General features: G+C 44.1%; 2 protein-coding genes across 6 annotated transcripts in view; one reads left to right on the top strand and one right to left on the bottom strand.

The window, feature by feature from the left end:
- Nucleotides 1–3,849: 3,849 nt before the first annotated feature.
- Nucleotides 3,850–8,952, top strand: gbx2 (gastrulation brain homeobox 2). The gene is made up of 2 exons (XM_017714963.2): nt 3,850–4,677; nt 8,000–8,952. Exons 1-2 carry the CDS (start codon nt 4,188–4,190, stop codon nt 8,545–8,547), a joined length of 1,038 nt encoding a protein of 345 aa, XP_017570452.1. The 5' UTR covers nt 3,850–4,187; the 3' UTR covers nt 8,548–8,952.
- A 10,618-nt stretch (nt 8,953–19,570) lies between these two features.
- agap1 (ArfGAP with GTPase domain, ankyrin repeat and PH domain 1) overlaps nt 19,571–23,090 on the bottom strand; it is a 234,420-nt gene continuing 230,900 nt past the window's right edge. For all 5 annotated transcript variants that reach the window (XM_017714945.2, XM_037536619.1, XM_017714940.2 and 2 more), the window contains one exon: nt 19,571–22,542. In XM_017714945.2, coding sequence (XP_017570434.1) covers nt 22,333–22,542 — 210 coding nt within the window. In that variant the 3' untranslated portion in view covers nt 19,571–22,332. The remainder of the gene's footprint in view (nt 22,543–23,090) is intronic.

Here is a 23,090-nt window from a genome sequence, read left to right as displayed (position 1 = left end):
AACGTTTCCAAATCCATTTCCCCAGCAAAGCTGCGTCCAGCAGCAATAAAGGCCTTTTAATTGGTTTGCCCACTGAGTAAACCGCTTCCAAATGCAGGGGCATTTCAGTGGAAGCCACGTATGTGTCGCAGAGTGATATACAGTAGCTAACGTCCCGCGCATTGAGCTACTTTATCCAACGATTCGTTCCAAACACAAAGTCTGATCTGGCTGAAAAGAGTTAAATACGAGAATTCCTAATGAGGAGATTTGCCTCAGAAATGTGTTTGAGGTTCGTCAAACACTAGAGGGCGCTCATGTTCAGCAGCCTCCCTGCTCTGCTGCTCGTTAGCTGCTCAACATTTCCAAGTGAAGGTTTGTGGTATTTGTTTATTAAGGATGCGGTTATTGAGGTAAGCTTGGCTTCCTATTCGCCAGCTTTCATAATTCATTCACTATTTAAGGCACCTCAGCGTAACTGCTGCACCATTTAAGGTGGTGAATAAGAAGCTACTTCAGCTGTTTAAAAGCTTCTGTTAGCCACGGATTGGAGACCGCATGTTACAGAAGTCCAGAGAGCCCAAGAGCTGTCGCTGGAATTTTCTGGATTGTTATCTTGAGATGACAAGATAAGTAACTTGTTATCTCAAGATAACAACTTTTGTTATTTCGAGATAAGTAACTTGTTATGTAACGATAATAATTTTGTTATGTTGAGATAATGCAATAAATAACTCATTATTTCCAGATAGCAGTGTTATCTTGAGATAAGAGGATAAGTAACTCATTATTTCAAGATAAGAATTTTGTTATTGTTGAGATAACAAGTGACTTGTTATCTCAAGATAACAACTTTTGTTATTTTGAGATAAATAACTTGTTATTTCAAGATAATAATTTTGTTATCTTCAGATAACAAGTAACTTGTTATTTCAAGATAGCAATTTTGTTATGTTGAGATAACAAGATAAATAACTCATTATTTCCATATAGCAGTGTTGTTATCATGAGATAACAGGATAAGTAACTCATTATTTCAAGATAAGAATTTTGTTATTGTTGAGGTAACAAGATAAGTAACTCATTATCTCAAGATAACAGCTTTTGTTATTTCAAGATAACAAGATAAGCAACTCGTTATTTCAAAATAATAATTTGTTTTCTTGAGATAACAAGTAACTCATTATTTCAGGATAACAATTTTATGTTGAGATAACAAGATAAATAACTCTTTATCTCAAGATGGCAATGCTGTTATGTCGAGATAACAAGTAACTCGCTTTTTCAAGATATCAATTTTGTTGTGTTGAGATATCAAGATGAATAACTCGTTACCTCAAGATAGCATCTTTTGTTATCTCGAGATAACAAGATGCTTAAATCGTTATCTCAAAATAACAATCCATAAATTTATAACTGTCTCATGGTCTCTCTGGAGCTCCGTAGCATCTAAATTGTCCACCTATCTTTTCATGTTTTTTCGGTCATTCTGATCTGTTTTGCTTTTGGTCTCCATCCACATGCAGCCACATCTTCTTAATGAAGTAATCCAAAGCTATGAATAGACAGTATTACCTGCTGTTACTCCTGACCGCACCCTCCCTTTGGGGTTCTGTTGCTGAAATATTTTAGATAGACAGATATTTAATCCGAAACACTGAAATTCCTCAACTGCTCAGGCCGCTGTTGCACGTTACTGCCCCCCCCCACGCTGAAGGTTCCTAGGGCCAGTCAGCGTGTGTGTGTCTCTGGGGCCTTGCTTAATTTAGCCTGCGGATAACGCTCCCCTTTCCTTCCACATAATGGATGGTCCCGCACCCCACCATGCAGGAAAGGTTTAATTAAATCATATTCCAATCATAATCCATGTTGTTAATTAAACTGGATAATTTATAAGTACAAAAGAGGGTATTTATTAGCTGTTCTCCAGAGCTGGTTCTACAGCAGCACATTAAAGAGTGAGTAACCCCCCCCTGCATACACACACACACACACACACACACACACACACACTCTCTCTCTCTCACTCTCTCTCTTACACCCCCCACTCCCACTCTCTCCCCTTTTCTATTGATGCCTCCACATGATTGATAATGAGACAGTGACTGCTGTACTATTTGTCTAATGGCTGTGCAATTAAATCCCCTTGTAAATGACCCATGCCTCATTTCATCCTAATCTATGGAATTTTGATTGAATTTGTCAGCGCTAATTGAAAAATACTGCTATTTAATGTCTGCATTGCAGTTGCGGCTCAGCCTGCCTTTAATGAGACTGTGTCCCTGTGACCCTGCGGAGAGGAGGGGTGCTGGGGGGGGTTGTCCTTGATTTGGAACGGGGGGCGCGGAGCAGAGGTCATGGCTTTAGGGTGGGCTCAGAGAAGGTCCCCATAGATTAAGAATAATTTAAGGCATGCACAAAAAAAGGCCTACATGGTATTTAATGATCTCGCCAGAGCAAACGATCAAATACATATCAAATACATTATAAATCCACAGCGGTCTGCACTGTCAGAGTTAATGCTGAGTTTAATCACAGCATCAAAACCTCAACACAAATACATGCTAGCACGTATATTACATACATTAGACTTATTTACCCCACATATTACATGCAAATAGTTTTATTGAGTTTATTCAGATAGCTTCTGGAAATTGCCTTCATTGACTTGATTGTTTAATCAGCTGCACTGATACATATTCAGATAAATTGAAGGGGAAGTCAATGAAGGCAATATTTTCCATAAACAATATGAATGAATTAAATTATAGGGTCCTCAAAGGTCTATGATATATACAGTATATAGTCTGTAGACTTACAGTGCCATTATCCACCCACACACACACACACACACATATATATATGTGTGTGTGTGTGTGTGTGTGTGTGTGTGTGTGTGTGTGTGTGTGTGTGTGTGTGTGTAGGAGATGAATGGGGCCAGCTGATTCACTGAGGGGCGCGTGAGTGTTGACAGGAGATGAAATAGTGCTGGGGAGGGCGACCACAACACATCTCAAACCCAGCCTTCGCTTCCGCTGGGATGGAAGCTCTGAAATGGTGTGTCTATAAACTGTTTATACGACATTTATAACCATAAACACTTCCTAAAACACCGTTTCTGTGAAATCTTTCCAGCGCGTTTTTAAAAGCTGGCCTGTCGTGTTTGGTAAAAGCCTCGTTATCACCAAACGTTCTGCTAAGGTGTTGGGAAACACTGCGCGATAATAAACAGCAGGTCTACATAATTAACTCCAAAGTTCAGAGGTGTGTGGCTGCGGCGGTGGTTCCCCCTCGGGGTGACTGCAGCTGGTGGTCACCCCGCAGGACATCGCTACAGGCGTCGGGTCAGAACTGAACTGGTCATAAATTCAGATTCACACACACAGAAAAGCCACTGTGGCGACAGTTTCACAGGATTAAAGGTGTTTTAATGCACGCGGGATCACCATCAGACACGCGGCGTAAACGGGTCTAATTAGCCCCAATAGATGACGTGATATTCCGAATATTAAACACACATTAGGCGACGTTCTGCATATGATAATCATCTTCATATGGGAAGCAGGTTTTCTGATATTCTGTATGAGAGGAAAGTGACGCCGCGTTTATTAGAGATCAAAGGACAAGGTGCGCGTTCAGGACTAATGAAACGATGCCCTGTAGCTTCACTCTGTTGTTTATATGCGCGTCAGACTGAGCGATGCTCTGTATATCAAACGTGCTCGCGCGCCTTAACGCGTCAAGGCATCTCCACGGCAACGCGTTTTCCGCGCGACCAATAAAAAACGCTCGCGCCGCCGTGGGCGTGCTCCCGACGCGTGGTCGCGCGCGTTTAAACGGAGGGAGCGCGATTCAAACGGGCCAGTTGAGCAAGTGCGAAGCAGTGAGGAGAGAGCGCGCGCGCGCACGCGAGAAAACGAGAGTCAGGCTAAAAGTTGCTCGGACGGCACGCGCGCTGGCCCCTGGCATGCCGGTTCGAGCGCGATCGTCGACCTGCTTGAAACCACCTCGACGCGGCGTGGCCGGCGCTGCGCGCGCCGCTGCTCGGGGCCTCGGGAACGCGCAGGCGGACGTGATGGTTTGAGTTGGTTCGAGACGGACGGTTCTTTTTTTCTCGCAGGATTATTGTACCGAGCTCTCGGCGGCCACACCGGACACAGGAGCGCGCGCAGCCGGCCCGCGGTCACTCCGCACGCACGCACGAGCTTATGAGCGCGGCCTTCGGCCCTTCATCCTTCGTCATGATGCAGCGTCCCGCCGCCTTCAGCATAGACTCTCTGATCGGCGCGCCGCCGGCGCCCAGCCCCGGCCCGCTGCTGTACGCGGGGTACCCCATGTTCGTGCCCTACCGCTCCGTGGTGCTGCCCCCGCCTCCGCCTCCCCCGCCGCCTCCGCCGGTGGCCCCTCCGCCGCCTCTGCCCGCCACGGCGCACCCCCCGCACCAGCTGCCCGCGCTGCCCGGCTCCTTCTGCTCGGGCCTGGCGCTCATGGCCACACTGCCGGGAGGATTCCCCGCCGCGCCGCAGCACCACGACGCGGCCAGGAAGTTCGGGGGCGGCCAGCAGGCGCTGCACGCGGCCTTCGACAAGGCGCAGGAGGCGCGCATCGACGGGGACGACGGGAAGGGCTTCGTGGGGAAGGAAGCCACGGCGCTGCTGCCGCTGGCCTTTCACGACGAGGCCGGACACTGCGCCACAGGTCAGTCTCGTAGAGCACGTATTTAGATCCATAAATACACACATAGGCTCCGTCTGTCTGTGGGTCTGTCTGTCTGTCTTATCGTGTGGAAGCCAAAATACACAGTGTTTTGTTTGTTTTCACAGATGATTTTTAACATATATTCGAATAAATGATTGTACTTCGAATCAGCCCAACACTATCATCGAATAAATCGACGATAAACTGCCGCAGTTCTCCGCCCTGGCGTATGAAACGCTTTGTGAAGTTAAATAATGAGGGCAGGGAGAAACCGAGCGCTTCATTATTGCTCTGCTTTTTTGTGACCGCGGTGTTTTGCATTATTTCAGCAGCCAAAATCAAACGTTTCACACTGTTTTATAAAACAGAGCAACAAGGCGCAACAGCACGTCTAACGCCAGAGCATCAAGTGCGCTTTTCCGCCCAAAGCCATGAATCGAAAATGAGTAAATGAATCATTTTCTCTTTTTTGCGCAGGAGCTGCTGTGGCTCACATGAAGCGCAGGAATAATTCACGTCCCTTCATACATTTCATTTAGAGGGTCGAGCTGATTGGATGTCCTCTGAATTTCTGATGACAAAATGCTCGAGCCGCAGGAGAGAAGCGCGGTGCCATGAAGCTCACTTATCTTCAAGGCCCTGAGCGAGAGCCTGCAGGCGACCCGCAGCCGTAAATTAGCCCGTTTAAACTGAGAGATGGAGGAAGAGCACCGCGCTTAAAAGTCCATGAATCTGTGACGCGGGAAACCAAACCCAACACTTGTTAGAAATAGAGGCGCATTTTTCATTCATGAAGGTACAAACAGTGTAAATGTTCCCTCAAAGCTCCAGCAGTGGTTCTAAGGTCTGATTGTGGAGCTTAAATCAGTTTCTCCAGGTGAAAAGTTGGTATTTCTTCCTTTTCATAACCGAATGCTTTAAAACAGAGCAGTAGAGTAAAAGCCTGGAGGCGAGGCGGGGTGTGTGGAGTCAGTCCAGCTTAGAACAGATCATTTCAGTGGATTATGGTTCAGTTATGATCCCTGACTAAAGGTACTGAGATGGAGGCTTGAGGGGGCCACCCTGGTGCCAGTTTAGTACCTTTATTCCTGAGAGTGGCGCATTAGTGGAACGTGTGAACTAAAGAGGGGGCGAATACTTTTCCACAAGGTTTATTTGTGCGATTTGTTGAACGTGTTCCTGGATGCCTCTCGCTCCGAGATAAAGAGCTGTGTTTCTCAATGTTTTGGTGGCTCTCCAAACGCAGCGCCGTGCGTAATTACGCGCAAAAGTGCCCACAGTGGACTGGACTCGGCTACGATGGGCATCAGCTAACAGGGACGGTTTATTCTATTGTCATTATTCCTCCTGATGCCTAACAGCTCATTCCTTCCAAACTCAACAAAAAGACGCGTAAATACGCAAACAGTTTCGCGTGAAAATAAAGAAAACATCGCATGAAATGCTCTCCACTATTACGGGATGATGAACACCCGATAGGCCCGGACTACCCAGCCTCACCAAGACAGCGCAGCAGCAGCAGCACTTAAAGGGGAATTCCGCCGCTGTTTTCCACATTTCTGCGCAACTCTGTGTTTGGGATGTAAGCGAAGTCGTTCAGATGGTCCAGAGAAACGCAGCGACTCAGATTTCCTCACAGTGGCGGTGACAGAAAACAGGGGTAACGATGTCTGCACGCGCACACGGTCCGTCTATTCAGGTTTCTATATGATGTTGATAATGGTCTAATAATAGTCCGTTTTCTAAGCCGCTTCTCCCTCATAATAATCCCTAATAATAGTCAATCTGGGAAAAAAAAACAAGATTTTTTTCGGGATCTATTTTGCCTTAGAACAGGCCTTGTGTATCCCTCCGCCGCGACTAGATTAAAACGAACGGATTGCGTTGTGTCTGAGGCCAGAGCTAAATCTAAAGCAGGAGGTGGACGTCTGGTTCCTATCACCGCCGCTGTGAACAACGCTGACTGAGCTTCTCTAGAACAGAGCGTTTCACACCCAAACCACTCTGAACGACTCCGCTGCCGTTTGGGCAGAAATTGTGGCGGAGTTTCCATTTAAGTCCAGAGGAACTAAGTTTAAGGCTGTGGTCATTTACCTGCTGTTTCTATCTGGATGTGTCTCAAACCTTGAAACGGCTTCCTCGGACGTTCCTCGGTGAAAGCAACGGTTGTACAGAACAGAGAGAACTCTAAGAACCTTTTTCGGTTCTATATAGAACCCTAAGAGCTGAGAGTGCAGCTGGTCAGTTAGTGACCATTTTCCAAATTGCTCTAAAAGGTGCTGATGATAAGCAACTGGTCAGCTGCTGTGCTGAGTAACTTTGTTGTTGGTGGTATTAATTCTGGAAAATTAAACAGTAAATAATTAATAATTAGACACGTTTTTCCCTGAACAGCAGACTCTTCTCTAAATAGCTCGCCAGAATAAAAGTCCAGGCAGATTATCGTCCCAGAACTGCAGCAAACAGTAAACAGTAAACCTGGACACACAGCAATAAACCATGCGTGTTTTCACGTGATACGCGTGGAGAAGGATCTCAGGATGTCTGTCAGAGGCTTAGAGGTTGTGTGAGCGACTGTGGGGCTGTAGTCTGCCCGAGGCTGAATGCTGGACTATGTACACAGCAAAACATCCCCGGTGCTGAATTAACACGGGATAACGAGTCTGTGAAGCCGTTTAGAAGTTTCACCACATTTAACTAAATGTGTATTACATTCGCACCAATTTCACCAGATCACGTGCTGGTGTTTTGGAGAGTATTTAAACACGATGAGGCTGAAGTGACACCTGTAGTCACGGGTGGGTCTGTAGACTGTAAACACGCCGAACAGCGCGATTAGAAAACGACCGGTTTTAAAGGACTGGAATAAATATTTTTGACATCCTGCGTTTTTCTGTCATCACAAGCAGCTTTTGCTTGAATTTTAATCTTCACATCTTGTCGTCTTTGCTTTAAAAAAAAATTATTTAAATACGTTTAAATGAAAAAAAACGTAAATAAAATTAACGTTTTATTTGATTCGTTTGTCATTTTATGTCGTACAATGAAGCCTTTTGTGTTTTTTTTTTTTTAGAAATGTTTATTATTCAGACTTAAAATTATGAGCACAAACGTTTTAAAAATCTGATTGATATTTTGTGCAAAACGAAAAAAAACGAATAATAACGGATTATTTCTGCGTTTTTACTGGAATGTCTTTATTGTCCTTATAAAAGCGCACGCTTGAGAATGAGGGGCTAAAGGGGTCAGACACTATGAATGAAACCGGGCAGTGAACGTGGTGAGTTGGTCTGATCTGGTCAATCTTTTTGCTGGTCAACAGTGCGCGGTCACACCAAGGACGACTCCAAGGATGACGAGTGTCACCGCAAGGACGACGGCTTCTCCATGGACAGCGACCTGGACTACAGCTCGGATGAGAACGGCGGCGCGGGCTGCGCGCTGGGCCACAAGGACGACGGCGACGCGGGCGGGCCGCTCGACGACGGAGTGCGAGGAGGAGGCGCGGGCGGCGGGGGAGTCGGAGGCGGCAGCGGAGGAGGCTCGGCGGGCGCGGGCAAGAACCGGCGGCGGCGGACGGCGTTCACGAGCGAGCAGCTGCTCGAGCTGGAGAAGGAGTTCCACTGCAAGAAGTACCTGTCGCTGACCGAGCGCTCGCAGATCGCGCACGCGCTCAAGCTCAGCGAGGTGCAGGTGAAGATCTGGTTCCAGAACCGGCGCGCCAAGTGGAAGCGCGTGAAGGCGGGCAACGTGAACACGAAGGCGGGCGAGCCCTCGCGCAACCCCAAGATCGTCGTGCCCATACCGGTGCACGTGAGCCGCTTCGCCATCCGGAGCCAGCACCAGCAGCTGGAGCAGGCCAGGCCTTGACTTACACACTGACCCGAGGCCCTTTTTATAGAACCCGCGCGTGTAAGACTGACCAGGACATCTGAGGCCGAAACTGGACCAAAAAGACTCGGACTCGAGGAGCGCATCTCGGACCAAAACGCGAACGGACGTGTACATTTAGCTGGAGTTCAGCTGCAGGAGCACTTGGGGCCTCTCTGGCCACTGAATGGACAAACCAGCCTCGCCCCGGTCTGCCCCCACCCTTCCCCAACCCCCCCACCGGACTGTACTTGTTCTGATTGACCCCTTATTGGTTTGAGTTCCTCCGCCTGGTTTGAGTTGAAGGGGCGCTGCTAATTTATTTGATATTGTGAGAAACGTCGCTGGTTTAACTGGTCTAAGATTATTGTGTGGATTAAAGGTGGATTATAAGCAATTGTGAAATGTTTTGTCCGCTTGATTATTGGAAGACCACCAAGATCGACAGACACAGCTGGAAGCGGTTCAGGGGCGCAGATTAACACAGACTTCATTCCGCTGTGGTAGATCATAATCATTGTTCAGGATGCCGAGATCCCGGATGCTTATGAATTATAACAGCCTTAAAAACGTAATAAACAATAATGAGAACAATGAGAATAATAATAATAATAATAATAATAATAATAATAATAATAATAATAATAATAATAATTTTCTGTCAGACATTACTCGGTTTTAGTTTTATTTATTCAGCTTGCTTGAATTTAGACTCTATGCAGCCTAAAACACCCCCTTTAATTTTACTTATTACACACACACACTATATATATGTGTGTGTGTGTATATAACAGCTTTAAGCTTATATATTATATATATGCAAGATAGTTTAAAGCTTTACAGCAAAGCGGGTCTGACAATCCAAAGTGCAAGAAAAACCACGAGGACCGTAAAAGAAGACCCCTGTCTTCTTCTGGGTCAGACCCCCGCTGCTCTAAATCACTCCGCGCTGTGTGCGCGTGCACGTGTCATGTCCAGGTCCGCAGCTTCAGCAGCAGGGAGTCCTGCATTTAGTAACCTATCAATAATCATTACATCAATATTCAGTCCACCCCGAGCCGCAGCACCACTGGCTTCATCATTTCCCTCTCAGGGCCTGATTTCATAGAAACCTGTTCATCTTCTCATCGTCGCATTTGATCATATTACAGCAGCTGTTCAGCTGAGCTCCCTGTGTCCAGTCCTGGCGACTGGACTGGGATCATGATGCTGGTACTTTTAAAACATCTTCAACTGTGAGAGCTGAAAACATCCAGGCTGTCATCGCAACCAGTGAAAAGAGCTTCACAATAGGGGCGACTTAAACCCCCCCCCCACTCCCACTATAACCAATTAACCAAATTCACAATTACACAAAAAATAAGCAATAAAGGGAAAAAGGTCCATCATTAAAGGTGTTAAAGGTAATAAAATGTCCAGCTCACACAAACAGCTATACAGACCAGCTGAGCTATAGACTATACAGACCAGCTGAGCGATAGACTATACAGATCAGCTGAGCTATAGACTATACAGACCAGCTGAGCGACAGACTATACAGACCAGCTGAGCGACAGACTATACAGACCATCTGAGCTACAGACTACTCAGACCAGTTGAACTATAGACTATACAGACCATCTGAGCTATGGACTATATAGACAATCTGAGCTATAGACTATACAGACCAGCTGAGCGACAGACTATACAGACCAGCTGAGCGACAGACTATACAGACCAGCTGAGTGACAGACTATACAGACCAGCTGAGCGACAGACTATACAGACCATCTGAGCTACAGACTACTCAGACCAGTTGAACTATAGACTATACAGACCATCTGAGCTATGGACTATATAGACAATCTGAGCTATAGACTATACAGACCAGCTGAGCTATACACTATACAGACCAGCTGAGCTATACACTATACAGACCAGCTGAGCTATAGACTATACAGACCATCAGAGCGATAGACTATAAAGACCACCTGAGCGATAGACTATAAAGACCACCTGAGTGACAGACTATACAGACCATCTGAGCGATAGACTATACAGACCATTTGAGCTATAGACTATACAGACCACCTGGGCTATAGACTATACAGACCACCTGAGCTATAGACTATACAGACCATCTGAGCAATAGACTATATAGACCACCTGAGCGATAGACTATACAGACCATCTGAGCGATAGACTATTCAGACCATCTGAGCTATAGACTATACAGACCATCTGAGCGATAGACTATACAGACCAGCTGAGATGACTGAAACTCAGAGGGACAGAGAGAGAGGGAGAGAGAGAGAAATAAGGAGAGAGAGTGACAGAAAGAGAGAGAGAAAGAGAGAGGGGGGAGGGAGAGAAAGAGAGAGAGGGGGAGAGAGGGGGGAGAGAGAGAAATAGAGAGAAAGAGGGAGGGAGAGAGAGGGACAGAAAGAAAGAGGGAGAGAGAAAGAGGGAGAGAGAGAGAGAGAGAATGGGAGAGAGAGGGAGAGAGAAAGAGAGAGAGAATGGGAGAGAGAGGGAGAGAGGGAGAGAGAGAGGGAGAGAGAGAAAGAGAGAGAGAGAGAGAGAGAATGGGAGAGAGAGGGAGTGAGAGAGGGAGAGAGAGAAAGAGAGAGAGAGAGAGAGAGAGAATGGGAGAGAGAGGGAGAGAGAGAGGGAAAGAGAGCTCTGACAATTGCCTTAACTCTAATGAATTTTTTTGCAAATTGTAATCAAGGCCGGCCGTCGTAGCTGACAGATAAATGGGCCCCAGGGGGCCGACCGGGGCCTCAGCTTTTCACCACAGCATGTCCCTCCCGCACTAAATTAACAGCAACTTGTCTAAGCTTCAAATTAACCCCCAATGATTAATTCTGATGGAGAACAAGCCCTAAGACTTGTGCCCCCTAATAGACACTGCTGGAGGAGCCATAAACCGTCTGATCCCCCCAAAACACACACACACACACACACACACACACCCACACACACACCTCTGTAAGTGACTGTAAGTAAATGTGTATTAAACAAGCTGAACACAGTGCAAAAGGAAAATCCCATTTGTTGGGCATTTTATTACCACAATAAACAGAGCGAGTAAAGATCAGATAAAGATTAGGACATGATCACCGATCAGCGACTCTCCACAGGGAAATCTGCTGTATTCAGTACATCCACAGGAGCAATTATGAGCACATTTATTTTGATATTTTACTAATATTTATAAACAGTGCAATTCCTATTGTCCACATTAGGTGAACTGAAAGCACATTTCTAATGAGAATATCAATTTTAATAATGTGAGCTTCATCAAATCATTAAGATAATTAGGAAACAGTCCACTCTTGACAAACTTACTGAATCAGAACTGTTCACAGTGGTGGTGATGGGAACCAGACGTCCCTCTAAAAGCTCCTCACAGAAAGTTCCTACATGAAATGGTCATGAATTCACTGCCTGATGCCTGAGACGCTGTTTTATGAGAGTTTGAGATTGAAATTAAAGCTTTGGCCTAAAACACTCTTTTCAAATACAAATAGGCAAAGTAGCACCCAAAGAAAGCAATAATAATAATAATAATAATAATAATAATAATAATGATTATTATTATTGTTTTCTTATATTCAGCATTCCATATAAAACACAGAAGATGTGTGGGTTCACTGGTGCTTTTGGATAATGAATATAGACTCTATATCAGCGGCCGTAGACACCACAGCCTCTTCCCATTAGCACCACTGTAAAGAAAGCAGATGAGCTTTATCGGTGCAATGATTTTTTTTTTTTTTAATATTTTTTAACATCAAACCACTCTGAACGACTTTATTTACATCATTTACAACATCTCAACAAACAACTACGTGGAACTGTTTGCTCATTTGTATGTCACTGTTGTCTGAAGAAAACCTCATATCTTCAAAACGGTAATTTTACAGGAGAAGGAAAAAACCTACTTTACTTTTAATGTAAGTCAATGGAACCAGACGTCATTTTGAGTCGTTTCTTTCAGTCCATTCATCATGAAATTTACACACAATGTAAAGAACAACAAGCTTTTGAAATTATGTCAAAAACTGAAACACACAATAAAATGATTTTCTTCCGACAGCAGTGATAAACAACGACAACTTTAATAGTGTTTTAGGATATGGATTAATGCCAGGCCTAAATTGGTGATTCACTGGTGAACATTCTTTTTAGTCTAGGCTTAATCTGGGTCTAGGAAAGTTGCCAGGTATGTAGCTTTATGGATAAATCTTCATTCACTATATATATATATATATATATATATTAGTTATATATTTGGTATATCGCTGCTGTCGGAAGAAAACCTTGTATCTCCATTTTTATCGTTTTTCAGTTTTTGACATAATTTGAAAATTCCTGTTGTCTTTTACATTGTGTGTAAAGTTCATGATGAATGGATGAAACTAATGAAAAGAAACGGCCCAAAATGACTTGGAAAGACCTCTGGTTCCATTGACTTACATTAAAAAGTAGGTTTTTTCCTTCTCCTGTAAAGTCACTATTTTGGAGATACAAGGTTTTCTTCTGACAACAGTGATAGATAGATAGATAGATAGATAGATAGATAGATAGATAGATAGATAGATAGAGAGAGAGAGAGAGAGAGAGAGAGAGAGAGAGAAAGAGAAAGAGATATAGAGATATATATATATATATATATATATATATATAGAGAGAGAGAGAGAGAGAAAGAGAAAGAGATATAGATATATATATATATATATATATATATATATATATATATATAGAGAGAGAGAGAGAGAGAGACAGAGAGAGAGAGAGAGAGAGACAGAGAGAGAGAGAGAGAGAGAGAGAGAGAGAGAGAGAGAGAGAGAGAGAGAGAGAGAGAGAGAGAGAGAGAGAGAGAGAGAGAGAGACAGAGAGAGAGAGAGAGAGAGAGAGAGAGAGTCATATGCAAAAGACTGGCTCCTGGTCTAATTACATGCTTATTTTCTACATTCCCTACAGGAAGCACGCATATTTTACGGCACATTTTCAATTTATTTGTTTTAACATATTGTGTAAAAAAATGGCTTTTGCGTAGACCACATTTTAATTTTTTCTTCCTATAATACGCTAAATTCATCAAATAAACAGTCACTGTGCATTAGAATATGCAGTAATGTGTTCTCTGTAGAGGATGTGTTCACTTATTTCAACAAAACTTGAGCAGGAACACAAACATTACAGCACAGTTGCCCATCAACTTCTGAACCAGCGTCGGTCTCATGAAGCGCGCTGCTGTTTTACAGATGTTGCACTAAAGGTTACTTATGCAGCAATGAGGTGGAAATACTGATCATTTGCAGCACATGGATAACTGATAACTGATCAATTAATATGGTTTAAGTCAATCTTCATCCAGTCATTCAACTATAGCTAATGTTATATAATATATATAATATTTTCATATTTTAAAATTCTTAACCAATCACGTTCTCTTTTCTCGTGTCATTCAAGCGGTTTCTATAGATACCGTGTTACACTGTCTGTCTGCATTAGCCAGCCTGTGACTGAGGATCCTTGGGCAGCTCATCTTCCCTCTGAACACTGAGATTATCATCACACCATGATGGCTCTGCTCACGCCTCATTTCAGCGCCTCTCTAGCATTCCTAATGCCATTAGTGTGTGAATGTGTGTGTGTGAACGTGAGACGCTCACACACACTGATAGATGAACACACAGCTCTGTTAATGCACTGAACCAGCGCTTCGCCTCGCTGGACCCCATCATTGTGAAGCGGCGCTGATTTATGATGGGAGCTGATCAGACTGGAGTTGGACAAGATGCTTTTGGCTGGCAGTCTTTTCATCACAACATGAGCAGACCAGTAGCTTCCGGTTAACAGCCTGAGCTGGATTCATATTGACCCCTTAACGTTCCAGGGTTATTTTACACTGAGGCTTATTATTCAGTAACTACAGGGGCTCCCATGCAAACTAATGGAGCTATTCTTAGGTTATAGAAGTGTGTAATAAAACTTTGGGCCTGTCGACGAGACTAATGGCTTGTTAAAAGGATTCTTTGGCCAAAAATAATCATTTATGTCTGAATATATTTTGCTTCTTTAGTGCTGAACTGGAACTTCGAGGCTAAGATACCTGGCAACTACTGGGTTATCCTCAATTATCATGATGCACACAGCATGTCTAAGTCATAGCAGCTGGCTCAAACTATATGGACATGAAATTGGCTTGTGAAGTTAATTCTTGTGTTATATTAATATACAGTAATATTATGTAGCGCAGCCTCATCGGTTTGCTTTTACTACAATACCCAAGATGCATCATGCAAATGTGTTATAAAGCCAGTGGAAATTATAGACATTCTGGCCCAGTCCCATTTCACCCCTCGCCCCACCTCTGAGCCCTTAGCCCTCTGTTTTGCGCGTTCATGTCTAGGTGTAGGGTGTCCCAATTCTTGTTGAGATAGAGGGGTGAGGTGAAGTGTTGGGGCTATATGACCCTCCAGTCGGAGGTTTTTCAGAGACTCCAAACAGAGAGATATGAGAAAAACCGGCAAGTCGGCTGAACAAGAGACCAAAGAAACCCACAAATATGAGAATTTTCTGTTAAAAAATTAAAATACCCACTGTTTTATCTTAGTTTAATGTGGTTTCAATGGATTTTGGTCTTTTTCTTCATAACAAACATAAAAAGTCACTAATTGTATGTTAATGTCTCGGTAGCTGGCTAGCTAACTTTTCCATTCCACCTTAAATAGTATAGCTGTTCTGACGCCTGAAGCGCTAGAATGTAACTGCTGCACCATTTAAGGTGGAACGGGAAAATTCAAGCAAGAATCTGGAGAATATCTGACTTCAGCTTCATATCACTGAAGAATTAGGGGGGGTGATAATAAATAACTGCCCCCCTCTTTGAAGGCGTCTGATCCCTAAATGTAACTAAAGCCCAGCAGTGAGGAGCTGAACTTTCCCCTCCTCTGCTGTCCCTGCAGACGGGCAGGGTCGCCTACAGAGCAGCACTAGTAGCTGATAATGAAGTGATGCTCTTTTTATTTGAGGGTCTCATTTCAGAGGGAAGATCTCAACCACCACCCTTTAATTCTGTTCCAAGGAGTGACACTCGAAAGCAAGGGGTAGGGGTAAAAAGAAGAAATGGGAAAGGGCCCTAGACTGTTAGTATAGCCACTAATGTAGAGGCTAATTGATAATCATATTCCGCTTTCTAGCAGTGATATTGCCTCTCTGGCTTCCTTCTGCTTTAGCCAGCTTGCAGAAAAAAACATTTCAAGCAGCCAGCTGTCAAGTGTCTGTCGTTTTCTTAAAAGCTACTCCCACCTTCAGGATGCATCATCAGAAGTTTTCCTGGTCTGTAAAGTAGAAAATCTCACTCCAGAGCCCATATTTCAAACACATGGACCAAATCAGCCCCGTGGCTCCATCCAATTCAGCCTGCAAAACATTCTAATTAATATTCTATTAAAATTAGCCCATTTTACTGTGAGATGCACATCAGTTCCCAGCATACACTGCAATGTAATCTGCACTCCCACCGCCTCCCCAGCAACGGATGTAAGGGACAGCACCAAAAGTAAAGTTGCCTGGTGTCCAGTTCAAGCAAATAGCCAGTTTAAAAACGTCAGGGACAGTTCAAGAGGTTCATCAGTGATCTGCAGTTAATGTCGCCTATTGTTTAATGTAAAACAGTGTTTTTATTTTTCATTATTTCTGAATGTTCAGGTATTCAGTGCCTGTTTTTTTGCCATTGTGGTTTTGAAGAACCAAGGACATCCCATATAAATAACATTAATGCCTGGCCATGCCAAATTAACATGTGGGAATGAGATAATTAACCAGCAGGGCTCTGCACATGGCAAAATGTTAAGTGAAAATAAAAGCAAAGCTGGTCCACTGATTTGTTATGATATATTAATGTATGTGGTTGAGTTCAACACCCCTGATCTAGAGACCATCACTGCATCTCCATACTGGACAAAGGTGCATCCCACAGCTAAAAACAGTTTCTGTACTGAAAGCACACAGTCTATTCAAGACCAACAACATGAGATGGTTTGACATGCAGTTTGCACCACAATGCAAGGCAGACATGCAGCTCCTACGCAAAGACTGAGAAAGCAAACCTGACACTACACGCATCTTGGCTAATCAACTGTGTTTCGGGTGGTCAGAACTGTGCAAACTTCATTTTTTTGCCTTAAAGGCTTTGGTTTTGTCCTCGCCATAAAAAAGGAGCAGCTTTACGAGGGGTGATGAATCTTAAACAGCTGTTTAGAGATTCCAGGATACCCACTGTCCCTGAACTTGCCCCACGTGAAGTGATTAACAGAAACACCGCTTGCTCCATTTCTCAAAGTCTCCATCACCTCCTCTTCCTCTCACACACCGACGCACACACCCATAGCCACAATATCTCTGCTTCCTCTCCATCCTCTCTCTATACAGCGCTCCTTTTCTCTGCCAGCCTTGTCTAATCTCTTTAATTACATTCTGCTTCCCCAGGCTGCCCAGGCCTCTTTTGTTCCCCCGGTCAGGGGGCTTTTTGTCCCGTCCCTTTGTCCCCTCCCTGCCCGCTTTTGTGCGGCTGCTGTGGTTTTTCCTGAGAGGGAGGATGAGGAGAGGATTAGAGGAACATTATCCCATTAGAGCTTCCACAGAGTCCACAGGGCCACAGATCCAAACGCCTTCATCTACAGCAGAGTCAACACCTTCTCATGACGAGCTGCAGACTGACGTGGAATTGAGGAACTACTTCTTCTGCTTTTGTGATGAGCAATGTCAGGTCTGCCCAGACGAGCTCTACATACATGGCTTCTCCAAAGTTTGGGAACCTTCTTTGGACATTTCACATCTCAACTAAATCAAAAATACCTGCAAACGTTACAGGATTCCGATTTAAGAGTTAATTTTCCAGAACTATCCGGTGTCGACCAGAGCAGGATGGGTTCCCTTTTTGAGTCTTGGTTCCTTCTCAAGGTTTCTTCCTCTTGCTCTTATGGAGTATTTCCTTGCCACTGTCGCCACTGGCGACGCTCACGGGGGCTCAGATAGGGATTTTTCTGTGAAGCTGCTTTGTGACAACACCCGTTGTAAAAAGCGCTATTTAAATAAACTTTGACTCGACTTGAACTTTGCTAAAATATGCAAGAAAGAACACAATTATCCAATCTTAGAGACTAAATCTCCAACATAACACGTTCCCAAACTTCAGTAACATTTCCATTACACTGGATCCAATTTATGTTTTCCAGATGCTTTCCTTACTGGAAAACAAGTCTACACATGTCCAGGTTTAAAACTCCAGCAGCACTGCTGTGTCTGATCCACTCAGACCAGCGCAACACACACTAACACACCACCACCACCACCACGTCAGTGTTACTGCAGTGCTGAGAATGACCCACCACCCAAACAGCACCTGCTCTGTGAGGGTCCATGGTGGTCCTGACCACTGAAGAACAGGGTAACAGAGTATCAGAGAAACAGATGGACTACAGTCTGTAACTGTAGAACTACAGAGTGCAGCTATACAGTAAGTGGAGCTGATAAAGTGGACAGTGAGCGCAGAAACAAGGAGGTGGTCAGGATGTTACGCCTGATTGGTGTGTACTGTAGCGTGAGCTGGAGGCTGGAGTACTTTGCTATATAACACTTTTAGCATGTAACAAACAGCATTTCAATGCTTTGAAAATCAATTCATCTTTTGAATCTTTGGAAAAAGACACCCAGCAGGTTTAATAGTCGGTTTTGTTAACAGAACAACCAGGACAGGATGTTATATTAAGAAGTATTATTTTCTTTATTGAAAGGAGACACATTACAGTATAAGACTCTGCATCAGGTATAATTTTTCAACACAGAACTGTACAGCTGACACAAACTCAATATAATAATAATTAGATATACAACAACGATAATCATAATCATAATGTTGATGATAATCGTGATGCAAAATGGACTGTAAAAGAACAAATACAAAAAGAAAAAACAAACCCAAAAAAATTAAGTAGTGTGAGAGCCCCTCCCCTTTTCAGATTAGCATATTCGTTCATAAATAATTGCTCAGGCCTCTCTGGTTCGGGTGTGTCATGGATACTGTCGACAAAAATGAGGTAACAAAAACACGATAAAAACAAAGTAAACAAAAACAAAATGCGATTAATATGTGTTTCTCACATTTTACAGCTATGTACACAAAGTGACAGCTAAATGGTAAGCGACGACTGGTCTAAAAGGGAGGATGCAGGTAAAGCAACTTGAACCCCCATTAATCACCTCCTTGTTCTGCTCACAAGTGGGGGCAACATCCTTTGGTTGCTGTCATGGTTTCAGTTGTAGAGGTGGCGCCGCGGCTCCTTCATTCTTTCCCAGTTCAACAACAGATGAGTACGAAAAAAATGGACCACTGTTTAAACTTGAAGCAAATATCAACAATAAAAGAGCAACAAACAGAAAAGGAAAAAATGATGAAGTTGGGAAGTCGATGTCAAAAATCAACTAAACGAATCCTACAACGGCAAACTTTTGTTCACTAGTGTCACCTGTCAGTCCATACGGTCATGACTGAACATTTACACGATGAAGAAACAACATTTACATCCGTTCATGCAAAAAAAAGGTCAGAAACGAAAAGGTCTTCACAGAGAGGACTCGAGGTGGACGCAATAGTGTGGGGTGTTCACTAGAATCGATGTGTAAGTGTAGGCTGTAGTGCATTTCGTCATAAATAACTGGGTACTGTGGTGCGACCTCTAGCAGGTCTGCTACATTTATATACAAGGCAAACACTTCACATCTCTGCTGAGATAAAAGACGTATCGCTTTCTTCTTTCCTCCCAGAGTCGGATCTCACATAACTGTACACTCTCTTCAACACAAGTCCCACTCATTAGTGCCCTTCAGAGGGTACAAAGAGCTTTCTGAGACAAGGCCTTGTCCCAACAAGACTAAAGACTTGAGCTACATTTCTCATTCTCCCTACCTGCTCAACGGCAAACCCTATACCAAGTGCCGTCGTGTATCTACAGACTTTTTTTTTTTCCCGTAATGACATATGACCTGAAACAGAGTCTTACATCTCTTGGTGCCACACAGCAGCCAATACTGGTGTGGGCGGTTTGCAAACAGCGCCGCGAGGAAATTATTACTACGGAAAAGTCGCCTGGCTTTCGTCCGGCTTTGTATTGCTTAAATACAGGTCAGTCAGGGCTGTTTCTGCACATCACAAACACACGATGGGAGACACAATGTTGTTAAGAATAAAGGCAAACAGAATGGGGAGGACACTGAGTAAAAAGAGAAAAAATAGAGAGAGAGAGAGAGAGAGAGACAGAGAAAAAGACACTGTAATGACACTCTTAAAAACAAGATGCCAAACAGGATATTTGGAGCGATGCCCTAGAAAAGTGGTCATCAGTCCAGATCCTGGAGGTCTGTCTTCCAGTGGAGTCTAACCGCAAACACAACCTGCCACGCCTGCTCGAGCTAATTAACCTCTTCAGAAATCCTTAACAAGCCAGATCAGGTTTGGAGGGGAATGCAGCAGCACGGATCTGAAAGAGGAGGATTGGTGAATGCTGCCGCGAAAGAATCACATTTGGTTTCCCTCAAGCAGAGGATCTCAAGCTGGTCCCCCAAGACCGTTCACATTTTCGCCCAATCCCAATGTGTTGAGGGTTGGAGCGAAACGTGGAGCGTCTGAGCGTTCCCGAGGAACATCTGAACAAAAACTGCCCTAAAAACCTTTTATTTTAAAAGGTTTATTTTAAGATAAAAATACAACTGAAACTACTAAACGCTCTTTTGGTAAAATGAAGGCGGTTCTTCTACGGCATCGCTCCAAATAACCATTTTTGGCCATTTCAAAAGTGTCAAATAGACCGAAACATATAGACTTTCATATGACACAGCATCAACCTGGCACCACAGAACTCGGGTTAAAAGATAAAAGCTTTTTTTTTTTTTTTTTCCCCACCCAGGAAGAACATTTTCTCTTCATTTCCACCACCATCTTTAAAACTCAGAGCGTAATAGAGCGAGAAAGACAGGAGGGGATTAGACAAAGTAGCCGAAAAAGCCCATCTCTTTGCAGAGCCCAATAGGGCTCTGGACTCAAAGGCCTCGGCAGAAAACGTGTGGGAAATGAATGGGATGTCTCTAGCAACGGTGACAAATGACCGCATACACACACAAGAGCTTCGTCAACTGGCAAGAGTCTCTCCGGCATAAATAAGTACATAGTACAAGTACATAGTAGAGAGTTTCTCCTGCTTCTCCTGAGCACCTGATATTGAGTAAGCACAAACAGATGAGGCAGCCTCTTCCTCTCGCTGATGTTTCTGTCATAAAGCATGCAGAGAAATGCAGACGCGGGCATCGGTGTGTGGGTGATATCGACGGCCCTGTGAGGTCGCATTCCTGCGCCAGCCTGCGCGCCGTTTCATTTGTATTGATCGGCAATTATCAATATGGCTAATGTGAATACGAAAGCTAAACGACTCCTTACGCTCTCGTACTTTTGCTCCCACATATACACGGACACTCGCGGTCGATTGTGGCTAGCGCTTCGGAGGAGATGGTCAGAAGCCCGAGTCGTCTTGCTGTCATGGGCTGAATACACGACCTGATAGTTTGCATCGGAAAAAGCATGACATAGGCTAGCAGCCGAGGATCAAAGGACAGCAGGAAATTCCCTTTAAGTTCTGAGAAACAGACAGAAGACTGGAATAATGAAGGTTAGAAGCACACAGCTAGTGCCGCCCATGAACACGGTTTAGTTTGAATACCTGCTTCTCACGTTTCTATCTCGGCTCTCAGTCAAACCTTCCTCTGGTCCAATAAAACTCCACATACATCAGTCACAAGGATAGAACAGAATAAAAAAAAAAGGTTAAAAGAAGCATCTTCATTTCATCACACTTCTAGGAAACGTGTGATGGGACCTAGACTTTCTAGACCTTACAATATATATTTTCACATTTCTTTAAAAAAAAAAAGAAAGAAAGAAAGAAAGAAAGAAATCCATACAAAAGAGTTGGAATTTACACGACTGATGGTGGTGGCGGCGTCTTTTTTTTTTTTCTTTTTTTTTTAATAAATGCACTGCAAATTCAAAGAAAAAAGCGAATAGGGTGAGGCAGAGAGGACATGGAGTAATCCAAAATCGGTCAGTAAAGACCTCTAAAGTTCTCTGGGACCTTTGGGATCAAGTGACCAATCCCGCGTCACATCCTTGTCCCTTTTAGTTGCTCAGGAAACGGCAGTCAGTTGCTTTGAGGAGTCTAAATGGCCTCGTATTCAGCTACCGGTTACGCCTCACCATAATAATCTCCCATCATGCATCTTGCAGCATTAATTGACAGACAGCAGCAGCAGGCTCAGACGCATTTTTCATGCATCTTGATGCTACTATGCAGCCAGAAGACTGAATGGGCAGGGCATTCTCCCAATATATGTCACCTGCCAAGGGAGGAGCTGTGTGACGAGCGTTTGCCGTTGGAAAAGTAAGTGGGTGAGACGAGCGTTAAAAGCTCCCTCACAACAAGCTAGTGGCAGCGCGAGGCATCGTGAGTGCAAATGCAGTGGTTCCGTTAGCGCTTCTTCATAATCATCATCACGGTTATCGCAGTCATTCCCGTCAGTGTAGTATATGCTTCTCTCATGATTTGAATCTAGTGGTAGGGCTGTACATGTGGATGTGTGTGTTGAAGCTGAGAGAATGCTGAGTGTGTGTGTTGTGTGTGTTTGAGTCATACGGAAGGTGCGTGAGGTCGTGTGTGTGTGTGTGGTGGGTGGTTATGTGTGTCAGATAAGGGCTGAACTGCCCGTGCTGCTGCAGCTGTTGTTGCGGTTGTTGTTCCTGCGGGACAGGTTGGGTGTGGCAATGAGCGGGTAGCGCTCGTCCGGACAGCCGTACTGGAGCAGGATGTCCACACACTCCTGGCTGTTAGCCTGCCGCGCGTACGCCAGTGCTGTGTTTCCATGGGCGTCCCGCGCCATGATGTCTACTCCGTACTGGAGGGAGAGAGAGAGAGCAAGAGTGAGAGAGAGTTGACAATGCGGTAAAACACACTGTCGCTGTCCAAAGGAAAACGAGCATCTCCAAAGTACTTTTCAGGGGAAGGGCAGAACTTTACAAGGAACTTTACAGGGAAGGGCAGAAACGCTCTCAACTTTCAATGAACATTCATGTGAATATATTTCATTCCATGAGATTTTAGAGCATTTCTATTGGTTTATTAATCATGAAATTTTCATAGAACGTAAAGGACAAACGGTGTTTTGAATGATGTAGAAAAATAAAAATCGAGAAAATCGTTTTCTTAGGGCAGCGATTAAATGTTACTAGTGTTTACTTTAAGACGGCCTGTCACGACTATTACATAATTGCCTAATCACAATTATTTGCAATGACTGCAATTATTACACAGTAGAGAAAAGAAATGAACGGTAAACGCATCCGTTCGGTCATCAAGGTACTTCTTTTTTCTAACTTGGTGCTCAAACATGTTTAGAGGTCAGTGGTGAGTAATGTAGGTCTATTTGTAGCTATGCAGCTAATT

The sequence above is a fragment of the Pygocentrus nattereri genome, chromosome 30, assembly GCF_015220715.1.
Source record: "Pygocentrus nattereri isolate fPygNat1 chromosome 30, fPygNat1.pri, whole genome shotgun sequence".
In the NCBI taxonomy this organism is placed as follows: Eukaryota; Metazoa; Chordata; class Actinopteri; order Characiformes; family Serrasalmidae; genus Pygocentrus; species Pygocentrus nattereri.
This window is presented reverse-complemented; position numbering and strand designations above follow the sequence as displayed.